Consider the following 12,226-nt stretch of genomic DNA (forward strand, 5'->3'; position numbering starts at 1 on the left):
CACATGTGAGGCACGTGAGAGGACGACGAAAACCATTCCAGATCACAAGAGGCCTTCAGCTCTTATTCTATATATGTTGAAAAGAAAAAGGAAAAGAGTGGATGACGGGAGTATTAGGGGTAAAGTAGGACTTTCATAGATAAAATCACGCTGACATCATTATTTATTTAATAGTCAACCTTAATAAAGTAAATAGCAGGGGCTATTTGTTAGAGGTGTTTTCATGTGGGGGACCTTCTTGCAATACAGTTAAATCTCAAGGTAAGATATGTAGTTTGGGCAAACCTCAGTGGAGGTAAATGTAATTAACCCGATAATTCCGTATAGATGTATTACAAGGGCTTCGCCCTCCGCCCTGAAGCTGCAATGACGTACGAATTCAAGCTCTCTCGTTCTCTTTCCTGTTTAAATTTGCTCAAAAATTCATGTTCTCCCAACCCTCCGCCCTCCCTTTTCTTGTCTGGACAGTCTATCTTGGTTCTGTTTCTTTCCTTTTTCCATTTTTCCTTTTACTTTTTTGAGCATTGTTCCATTACTTCCTGAAAATCTTACTTTCTGATGTAAATTACTGTATATTGTTAATCTGCATTTTATTAGCTTTTCATTGTGTAAATTATTTTGCTTGTAGGAACAGCAATTTTGTGTTTTGCATTATATTTTATGCGTTAGGTCTCCAGGCATACCCATATCAGAAATTTTTGTGCTGTTTGGATTTGCAATTTTTTTAAGCTTTTGTAGAAAAATATATTGAAGTAATGTGATGTATGTCATATAATAGGTAATCAGGAAATATGTCAATGGAATATTGCTAAAATTTTGCTCTCTTCGATGTCTTCTAGTTATATGGTAGTATGTGTGAGATAAAAAGATAATCAAGAAATATGTCAAAGAAATATTGCTAAAATTTTTCTCTCTTCGATGCCTTTTAGTTATATGGTAGTAATATGATTTATGCAAGATAAAAAGGTAATCGAGAAATATGTAAAGGAAATATTGCTAAAAGTTTTCTCTTTAGTGCCTTTTAGTTATACTTAATGTTTCTCTGGTATTGTATTTAACTGGTGCCGTGAATTTGTGCTTCAGTAACAGCATTGATCAATTTTCTTTCCTCATGTAGGATAATTGAGAGGCCTTGATCATATCAAGCTGTCTGGTACTTGGATTCGACTATTATTACGTGTAATTGAAGAAATGGTACTGTGCTTGGTTCCTTATTTCTTGAGTTTTCCTCAAAAACCAAGTCCCAAGCAAGTGAATACCAGGAATTATTGTCGACGACCAGCATTTAGATCAGCATGTGTTTTCAGGCCTCAGATTTTGCCTTCTACCAATACAGAGGCTAATGGATTGCGTGTTTTCATAGTGTCTGACTTGCATACGGACTACTCTGAGAACATGACATGGGTGAGAGATTTATCAAAGAAGAGGTACAAGAATGACGTCCTCCTTGTTGCTGGAGATGTAGCTGAGACGTACATGAATTTCATGTTAACCATGTCCCTTTTGAAGGATAGGTTTGAACATGTGTTTTATGTACCTGGAAACCATGATCTTTGGTGCCGCCAGGAGGATCATAGATATGTAAGTAGTGTTTACTGTGTATATTTGGCAATGCAAATATGACTTTTATCAGTTTATGCATTTATAGGGAGTAAAGATTGGGATGTGATCTTGACTTGGCATAGCTCATTACTTTGAGAGATATTTGAACTTCATTCATTGGATGGTGCCCTTAATTAGTTTACATCACTCGCTTCAGTTTCAAACACCAAACCTGTTTTCTAGAAAATGGGAACTCCTTTTTTATGCAAATCCTTTCAAAAGATAGGCTAATGAGAGCATTTCATGGGAAGGTAATTGAGCTATAGCCCACTCTGGACTCTAGACCCAAAACTTTTTTGCGTTTCTTGTTACTGAGAATAGAACATTGGTTTGCAAATTGTGATGGGCAGCCAATAAACTTTTAACATGTAGTAGGCCATGCTTAATGAAAAAGGAGAAGACACTTAACCATTTCAATATTATGTATGGGATCATTTGAGCATGTGATTTTATTAGTTCTCCTCATACTTCCACTTATAAGGATTCATTTATTGTTTTCAGTGCATGAGTTTCAATTTGCTCCTCAGAAGACCCAGGGCCATCACGAGTTGTTAAAATTGGTATTGTCATTGAGTTAAAAACTTAAAAATCATAAGTTAGGGAAAGTTTACATCAATCATTGAACTCTTACCAACTGAAGGATACGAGATGATCCTCACGGGAATTTTCAATTTCATTTGAGTTTCAGGATGTATTTTTGTCCAACTCTGTCATACTTCAAGCCTTGCATCCAAGATATATGAAAATATGACACTGTGCTTTGTGAGAAATAATTGGTCAATATTTACGTTATTTTATGGATACAAAGTATTGCTCTATATTAAAAAAAGTTATTGCTCTATATTAGCTTGCACCTAAATGTGTTTTACAATGCCAACTTGTGAAATTACATTTTTTTTTTGTTATGCTTCCCACCTATCAGTTTGATTCTCTTGAAAAGCTGGACAAATTACTGGATGCTTGTCAAAAGATTGGAGTAGAAACAAAACCTGTAATACTTAATGTTCTGGGAATTATACCCCTGTTTTCATGGTACCATGAGGTAAACTTACAGTTTGATTAAATTGCTACATTGAGATTGTACATTATTCATCTTAGTTGTTACATTTAGCCATAAATTCATTTGCTTTCTCGCAGAGTTTTGATAAAGAACTGGACATACCTGGCTTTCGGATTCCGTCCTTGGAGATGGTGATTCACTTTCTTTCTCCTTGTAAGGATTTTAACATCTTTGATTTGACATTTTAACTAACTAAATCTTTGATTTGCATTGAGACTTAGGTGCACTTGATTGATTATGCAAATTGTATTCTATGGAAATGAATTTGTTTACCAGGTCAATGCGTTGCTCCCTTGCTTGCCTCTCCTTCCATCCATGCCCCTTCAAGGTTTAGGCTGTAGAAAACAGAAAAGATACTCCTGTTTGTCTAGGAACAAGAATTTAATTCTGCCATTTTTGACCATGAAGTTAAAGAAGGAAATGCACCATCTTTCTGCAAAAGGGCTTGTCTTTTGGTCATCTTGTACATTTAGATAAGAGGTGGTACTGAAATGCATAAAGAAATGTAAATGCAGTGTCTTAATAACCCAACTTTCTGGATTAGGTGTGTTATTTTCCTAGATTTCTAATTAATACTTTGAAATCTTGAATCCAACTTTGTTGTTGTATGCCCAACTTGCTCTTACCCTATGCTACACTCATTTTGGTGACTGGTTCCTTCTTTGCAATTTTATGCCCCCTTTACAGTACACTGATTTCTAGTGATCATTTTCTGATTTGCCACATTCTGCCCCCTTGATGGCCTTGTATATTTTTTCACTTTTACAGAATATTAGCATAGTGGCTTAGACAAAACCCAAGAAAAAGAAGTATGACTTTAGTCTATCATCGAGGTTTTGATTTCCAGGGAAAATCAGGAGAAGACCTTAATTAGGGGGCCAATTTAACTGGCACCTTTGAAAGTTCCAGAACTTAAAAGACATATGTAAGCTAGACAATTTTTTGCAGTCTTATCTCTATCTACAACTAGGGTCTAGTTAAGCTAATTGTCCGGCTGATCATCATTTCCAAACTCCTTGATGGTGCTTAATTTGTCCTGCATCTGATAGTATGTCTCCTTGACATGAAGGAGGAATTTTCATTTCAACTGTCATTTTATGTGGACTGTAACAATCAATGCGTTTTTCTGTTTTTTATAAGCTAATTCCTAACATTTACAGGCTTGTAAGGACTTCCATGCATGCAAATGGGCTAATGAACTTACAAATGACGAGAATTCTCTTGCTCTCTTCTTTGATGTCATGAATGATAAGAACAACGATTTAGTTGAAGAAATCAAAAGCAAATGCAGCCAAATTATTTCTTTCTCTCACTTTCTTCCGAGGTTTGTAATTGTTTCGGCTAGACTTATCCCTTTATATTACTTGTGGTTCATTACTTCATTTGAATTTGACCAAAAAAACAAAGGAAAGTAAATATAGTATCTATAAACCTGAATATTGATGCGTAGTCTAAATTTAAACGCCTTATTATCCTTCTAAGATGGATAAGTATTTGTGTGGAGTAAGTCTTGCCCTATTCTATGAGCAAATGAACAGCACCATTTAGCATTCTTTAACATTTGTTCAATACAAAAGAATCTTTATTTTTATTTTTTTATAATGCACCTTAGGATCCCATTAATATGTTTCTTTATCTTCAAAGAAGGTTACCTGAGAAGATATAAACATTGGAATCATTTTGTTATTGTTACTTATTTCTTTTTCTTTTTCTTTTTTCCCAGTCAAATTAATCTAAATTCAAGTGTTTGTCATTGGAAGATTAAGTGAAGTAATGTTAACAGCATAAAGGCAATTATCTCATTGTAGCAGATAGCTCATGCTTTTCTGTTTGTAGTGATGATGTAAGTGAAGGTAAGGATTCAGGTGAAATTCGTGAAGACTGCAAAAGGACCAGAGTTGAGTTGGTCATCTTCTTTCTTGCAGTTAATCTATGGTCCATATGGTTTGAACAACTGTGGTTTATCACTTCAAATTGTCAGAAAAAAATCAATTACTGTAAAAAATCTCATGCACAAGTTGTCATCTTCTCACGTGTATTTAAAAAAAAAAAAGGATACTGCTCTTCAGTGAATCTTCAAATACTCTTTAAAGAAGTGAGATGATGCTTATGGTACAACAGTTATGTTCTATCAAGGAGAAAAAGCACCTTCCACTGCTTTGCCCCCTGAATGATTTTTTGCAGCATTGCCTGATTTAGCTCAGTGTGTGGTTGAGTATTTGGTAAGGAGGCTAACCTTTTCAATGTTTCATAAAACAATACAAGGGGAAAAGGAATGCTTAAAATTCAATCTTTAGAAATTGTAACAAATTCTTCTGAGCTTAATGTTTCATTAGATTAAGTCAAATGTTGATTCCTCTTTCTTTTGTCGGTTCTTTTCTTCTTTTTGTTTGCCTGGTTAGTTCTTATCTGTTTAATGGTCATGTTAACTAAATACTTAGTCTTATAGAAGGGGCATTAATCTGTAACTGCTGAACAATTCCTACATAAAGTATTCCAAAGTATTACTAGGTAAAGAAATCATGTTAGAGGTCTAATGCTTTTTAAACATTCTAACTTAAGTTGATTAGTTCTCATTTGTTGCAGTGAAAATTATAGACGAGTTCCTCTTCTTGTCTTTTCTTCCATTTTTGTTCAACTTTCATGCTCTACTTGTTAAGGAGTTTTTACTTCATTGTCAAACTTCTGGTGTCTTGCATCCTTGTGAATTTCATCCGCCTTTGTTCATTCTAGAAGTCCACCTTGATTCAAAAGAAGATTTCACTAAAACATGTTTTTGAATTATTTGACCTTCAACTTTGGATTATAGGATAATTGATCAATTATTTCTTAATGAAACTTGTACAGTATTGGGTTGTTTGGGGTGCTGTTTAAGCAGATAGGCTGCACCTCTGTATTCTGCTTTCATGAGTGTCTTCTTAAGTGGCTCAAATAACATACATAGGAAAAGATGAACTAGATGACTTCCATCTGGATCAGCTGATGCCCTCAAAGTTATCCAACATTCGTAGGGCTGTTTACACAGTCTCTGTCAGCCAACTAATTGACTTAGAGCCACGGACCAATTAATAACATAAGACCACTAAATCTGTGAAATTATGAAATGTTTTCGCCTTCTTTTCACGTGTATCTATTTTCCACTATGAACATTGCCAACAATGTAGGAAAATGCATGCCATTTCTTTGAAATTTTCCTGAGTTATGTTTCTTGCCAGTTGAGGATAGATGTTCATTAACTGTTTAGTAGAGACTTTCTAATCTAAGTGCATTTGTCAACAATGGAAAACTGAATTTGGTGAATCAGAAGTAATGTGTGTTGATTTATTCTCATCTCCTGATAGTAAAAGGGACAGGCAAAACCAAGGTTAAAGAATTTTTTATCAGGAAATGGTCTGATTATTTCCTTCACATTTTAGTTTTGTTAAATCAATTTAGTTTCCTAGACCATTATTATTCCTCAAGCTAGTAACCAGTGGTCTAAAACTGGCAATATAATGCATGAATTTTGGAGGCATAAATATGTGCTCATTTCATGTGTTTGGTGAAGAAGAAAAGCAGAACCCTTCAAGGAAATAATCACCTCAGAATTTTCTTCATGATAGTATCCTTTCACATGCTGTCTAAATAATTTACTGCAAAAGAGATTCCGGATCTACATCACTTTCCTGCCAAACAAATGGGGTCATTGAATGGTATGTGCATCAGAGAGGAGAACTAAATGGCAAGGGTACCATGAATGGCATCAATGGAGCTTTCAAGTGATTGTTGGTTGACAACTAAATGTAAAAGAAAGGTGAGCTTGTTTGTGTAAATCTGCAAGGGGCTGGCTAAAAGCTGCCTGGACTCAAAGGCAGAGAGCTTCTATCCATTTATTTGTGCGTATGCTTTTGAGTGAAAAATATGAAAGGACTAGCCTTGAATTTGGTTTAACAGCAAACTGGAAAGAGACTTGATGAGGGGACATGAATGCTCAAGCCTTAGATTTTTGGCTTTATATTAAGATTCTCTGAATTAATTCCTTGCTTCATGGTCGTCATGTGGTACTATGTTGTGTTTCCACCTTAGTAAAAGCTTGAGATGTTATTCAGAGAGTTGCATTTTCTCTATAGAACCTAATAGATTGGAAAAATCCATGGCTTTTGATTTGGCAGATTGACTTGGGATCATGGCTTGGATATATTTTACATTACTGATGAATAACTGTTTTGTTGATGCAGGCAGGAGCTATGCCCGGAGAAGAGAATGCTTTTTTATCCTAAGCTTCCAAAAGTAATTGGCTCTGACTTTCTTGAATCCCGAATAAGATCCATACATGGAAATAAAGGTGCTGCATCTGCATGCCATGTTTTTGGTCATACTCATTTCTGTTGGGATGCTCTGCTTGATGGCATCAGGTAATCCTTTGTCCCTTTCTATTAACTGCTGAGCTTTTAGATGCTACAGATCACACTGCTTATCAAATATCTCCAGATGTCCTCATCCTCTCTAATTGGTGGGTTTTATACATCTAGTTAAAAGTGAGCTTATTTGGTTATTTTAGCAGTATACATACCTCTAAGATAGTGAAGTCCAAAATCAGACATAATATCATGCATTAAGACTTTGGAGGTTGTAAGCAGCATTATATAGCTGTATACCATGTTTATCAGCCACAGGTGAAAACAGCACTATTTGGAGTTAAATTCGTAGGTTAATTTGTTATGGAATCAGAGAATGCTCGAAGACGTATGAAGAAACTCTTTGATAATGAGAAAATTTAATAAATTTTTAGGGTCTGAAGACTAAAATCAGGTTACTTTAAATGGTCTCAGCCTATCTCAGGGAAAAGAGCAGTGTGTTTCTGACAAGAGAAATCACCCTGCAGAGAGGAAATGATTTGTTGACATCACAGTGAAGGTTTATCCTTCTTGTTTATTGTAAAGTATTTCAAGCAATATGCTTCATCTAAATGTGTAGGCAAGTTGGAGGTCTGTGCAATGCAGATGCAGATATGGATATGTATGTAAAAGACGCATATGCTTGTGTGTGTTGGTACATGCACTGATCTTTCTGATCATGCACATTGATGCCTTCATTGATAGGTTTTTGTCTTTTACAATTCAGGTTGCAACCCCCTCCTGAGTCTTTCATAATGCTTTTACCTTAAATAAAAAATGTAGAAGCACGTAGATCTCTACACACTTCTCTATATTCTGCATGCATGTCCTTGTGGAAAGAGAGAGAGACTATGGCAAATTTGGATTAAATTTGTGAAATGACTCTTCGTAGCTTGGTCATATTTTGATGGCTTCCAAAAACGGCTTCCCTTCCAGTAGAGTATTAATTTACTCAAAGTGTTAAGATTTGGCAAGGGGTTAGAAAAGTAATGCTGGCGGTTGAGAAGTATTATATGCATGTTAGGTATGAATAGCTTAATACTGTTCTGAAGGTGTGGGGTTCACTTAAAAGCCAGCAATAATACTATCTAGTATGACACGTTCTGCATAAGGTGACATATTCGCTTATAAACTAGCATAGGATGACATGTTCTGCATGAAACTTTTCTCTACTAATCTGGCATCTGATGAGCAAATTTAGGCCATTGGGGGGCTGTGTTGCTTGTTAAGCAGTTAGTCATGACAGTCCTTGAGATGTCAGTGAAAGGCTCCAAAGAGATTCTGGTTAGTGGGATTAGCAATTTGTTTTGGAGACATAAGGTTTGTTTGATGAGTTGTGCATCAGTGACAATGCCTGGTGCTCAGGCACGTAAGGAGTCTGCTAGCAACTTTTCCTCGGGTATTTTTTGATGTAAATGTCACAAAGAATCTCTTGTACATACTTTTACCTGGTAAGAAATTAAATTAGACTAATAATGCACAAATGTATATGTAGTCTTTTTTTTTTTTGCTCAACTAGTTTTTCATGAAGAACATTGGAGCTGAACCCAAGCTTGAGTAGTACTCAGGTATGGTACTAATTCAGCAAGAACCAAACTTGACTTTGAGCTCTGTCATTGACCTTGAAAGTCAGATTGATCAAAATCAATGAAATCAGATTTGTGATGCCTAGAAACCAATTGCAAAAGGTTCAGGAAAATGATACTAAATAAGCAATCTTGGTTTAACAAAAGGTTACCAATGTATCAATTACAATGCATTCTGTAGCCAACATGTCAGTCTTCACTCTGCAATTTCCCACAGAAAAGCAAGCATCAAGGGTTATGATTCTTGATAAAACTTAAGAGGAGTCATGCTGGAGAAGAAATGGGAAGGAAGAGGGACAGAGTTCTCAAGTCTTCCATTTCCCATAAGCATGTAGAGCTCCTGGTAATGGTGTCACTAAAGATGAAGATGGATGAGCATCTCAGAGGAGGAGGGAGGGGGGGAAAGAGGGGAGAGAGAGAGAGAGAGAGATGGCTAAAATACTCAACTTTCTCTAGACAAGAGCAGTTCTGTTGCAGGACTTGTTTAGGGGAGCTCTTCGTCGATCAATTGTGTGAGAAAGATCAGTGAATTTAGCTCTATCAGAACTTTGATGGGAACTGTTGGTTGTGATCAAGAAGGATTAAGAACATAGCAGAAAGATGAGTAAGAATTCCTCCTCATTTTCTTTATGATAGGTTGCCAATATTATGGTTGCTATCAATACTAAAATAAATAAACAAATAAATAAATATGTAAAATTGAGCTTGTAATTCAATTTGGCTTTAATATCATTGTTGCCATTTGTACAGGAAACTATTACAACTGATACTTGTAGCAAACAAAACTTGGAGGCCAAGCTAATGAAAATTAATAATTAGGGAAGCTATAGGACAAGGAATCAGGAAGCTGAATTTGATTTAGCATTTAAAAGTTTGGACGCCAAGAAATGACTGCAGAAATCACTCTGTTGATTTGAAATGCCTAAATGTGACTAAAGGGGTGCTAGTTTAGCCTCTGCAGAAAGCACTAATGTACCACTCAACCTTAAGATTCTAATAAATCATAATAGAGGTAGTAATGTATTTTGCATCAAAGTTATATTGAAACATCTGGAAAGTCTATGATTATGTTATCTCATTGAATCCCCAAATGCCTTTCATGTGCGTTCTGGGTCAATTTTTCTTTTCTCCTCCTCTTGTCATGGTTTTCTTTCATCCTTCAAATCATTTTCTTGGTACTTCCAGTGTACATATGTGAAAGCCTTCAAACACCTTACACTGATATAAAAGAGATTATAAGTATCTTGAACAGGTTTCCACTGCGTTTCTCTTCTCGTTTGCATATGCTTGTACCTGTTTTGTAATTGTTTAAGTAAATTAGTTCGCTCGGTAGACACAGCTTATCTGTTTGATTTTTTGAATTCTACATGTAGCAAATGATGATGATATGTGCTGTTTGGTTGAGCTAGGGATACATGCTAGAATTTATTTCTTTGCATTGTTTCAAATACATCTATTAAAAAGTTAACAACCTAAGCTTCTAGCAGAATCTTGTTAAAAGTGGGAACATCTGGGATGGTTTGAATCAATAGTGGACTTAGTGTCTCAGATTAATTATCTTGTTTCTCCTTGTTCGCTGTAGTAAATACAATACAATGTGCAGGTTCAACATCTCTTGGCCAGCTGAGTTTAAAATAATAAATTGGAAAGATGATAGCTATTTTCTTTCTTTGAAACATCAGTATAAAGGTTTTTAAACTTTCATATGCAACTAAGTTGTAACATTTTCTATATCCAGTTAAGTGAATGAAAATGTTTTCTAGTTACCGGAGAAAAACTTTGGAAAATGATCTATAGCTAATTGAGGAAGTTGCCCCAAGATATTCATTTAACTAACTTGCGTCTGATAGATCCTAGTTGTCTTCTGAAATTTAAAGCAGATCTGGTTTGTTTGAATATATGTTGCATACTAGTAGTTTCCCTTCATAGTCTGATTTGAAATTATAGTATTACTTAAACATGTACCATATTCCAGTAAATTTTCCACGTAGTGTAATTTGAAGAGAAATTTGAAAGGAAAGAAACTTTAAGATCCGTTATGAGAACCTAGCAGAATATTTCCTTTCTGACCTGAGCAGAGAAAACTTAAGGTTGGACAGACCATTTTGTTTTATTAGGATTATTTGTTATTGCAGGTTTAAATTTACTCTTTGATATACTTGGGGTATAGTGTGGACGAGGGAAACCAAGGGAACTGGTGTGCGAGATGAAACATCATCTCCAGGGTACTTTTAGGGTGGTTTTTGAACTTTCTTAGAAATACCGAGTATCAAGGGGAACGTTGGGTGAGAATTGACTACAGATGTTTACTGAATGTAAAGCTTAAAATAGTGACAGTGGGGATTCTAAAACATGAATTGTCTCTCGTGTTAATTGAAGAGTATATTAAAACGTCGCTTTCCCACTATCATCTTTTTGAAGAATTTAGTGAAGTGTCAATGATTGGTGCTAAAGATAGGCCAGTAAAACCAATCAATTAGCGAATTCAAACTTGTCCATTTCCTTATTTGAAACTTGAAATGATATCCTCTCTAAGAAAATAAATAAACGAAAAAAGATGAAGTAAAGTAAAAAGTAGATTCCAACTACAATGAGTGGGATGCTAATTGCTGATTTGGGCCTCCATTGGCATACATGTATGTAGGTACGTGCAGGCACCGTTAGGTTATCCGCGAGAGAGGAAAAGGAGAATGAATGGAGGCGAAGACTGGCTACCCTTTTGTATTTACTATGACAGCAAGTTTGCAGAGAGGCTTTCGCCATGCTACTGGTCCGATTATTATTCCCAGAATGCCAGAACTCCTGATATTACCCAGCTAGCCCCTTGGGTCAGCAGATTTTATACCCGATTATCATGATTTTTATGGCAATACAGCAGCAGACGCTTTGCCATTAAACCACTATCAGGCGAATTATGGATAGAACATCCAAGCTTCAGCAATCATTTTCAACCATACGGTACTGATTCTCCATTGGGATGAAACAGAATCTTAGCATTTCATTGTTGAAATACCATTCTACAGTTCATGGAGTGGAATCTCTATACAGATGGCTGCGGTTTTTGTCAAATGTATATTTGTATGATTAACTACATTCATTCTTGTTAGTCTTATGAACTAGCATCATTTTCTGTTTTCTTGTATGACCTCTTGATGTTTCAAAATTGTATTGTGGTATGAACTTAAAGCACGAAATAAGAGGTCTTCCTGAATAACTTATAAGCTTTTTTTGAGCACCCTTGCATAATTGGTTGCTTCCATAAACGGAATGTACAAATAGACCTTTTATTTTGGGGATTTTTTTTAGCTTCAACACATATCTATTTTAGGATTAATCGCGCTTTTTAGTCGGGTCGCCTCTCAATTTGCCTCCCCTAATCTAACGGAAGTTAAAGTAAAGAACATTTCATCCAATTTTACCCTTAGCTAGGAGCACGCTTAGTTCTCAAGGAAAAGTCTTACTTTGCCTTCTCCGGAAATAAATATACACATTATTTTGATAGTGTATGGTCATTTATTAGTTGCAACATAATGTATAAAACTAATACAATTAATTTCACAAGTTTTGTTGACAAAAAAAAAAAAAAAACCTTCTTATGGGTT

The 12,226-nt window shown here is 35.5% G+C and overlaps 1 protein-coding gene across 2 annotated transcripts; it reads left to right on the top strand.

The window, feature by feature from the left end:
• The first annotated feature begins 259 nt into the window (after positions 1-259).
• On the top strand, positions 260-11,848 carry LOC113743019 (uncharacterized). Of its 2 annotated transcripts, none has more exons than XM_027271078.2 (7): positions 260-371; positions 1,118-1,581; positions 2,525-2,644; positions 2,740-2,793; positions 3,823-3,986; positions 6,880-7,056; positions 11,269-11,848. In XM_027271078.2, exons 2-7 carry the CDS (start codon positions 1,192-1,194, stop codon positions 11,480-11,482), a joined length of 1,119 nt encoding a protein of 372 aa, XP_027126879.1. In that variant the 5' UTR covers positions 260-371; positions 1,118-1,191; the 3' UTR covers positions 11,483-11,848. The 2 variants fall into 2 exon arrangements, with proteins under 2 accessions (XP_027126879.1, XP_027126878.1); XM_027271077.2 differs by having other exon boundaries at positions 365-477.
• Positions 11,849-12,226: the final 378 nt, after the last annotated feature.

This window comes from Coffea arabica, chromosome 4e (genome assembly GCF_036785885.1).
Source record: "Coffea arabica cultivar ET-39 chromosome 4e, Coffea Arabica ET-39 HiFi, whole genome shotgun sequence".
NCBI classification, from domain to species: Eukaryota; Viridiplantae; Streptophyta; class Magnoliopsida; order Gentianales; family Rubiaceae; genus Coffea; species Coffea arabica.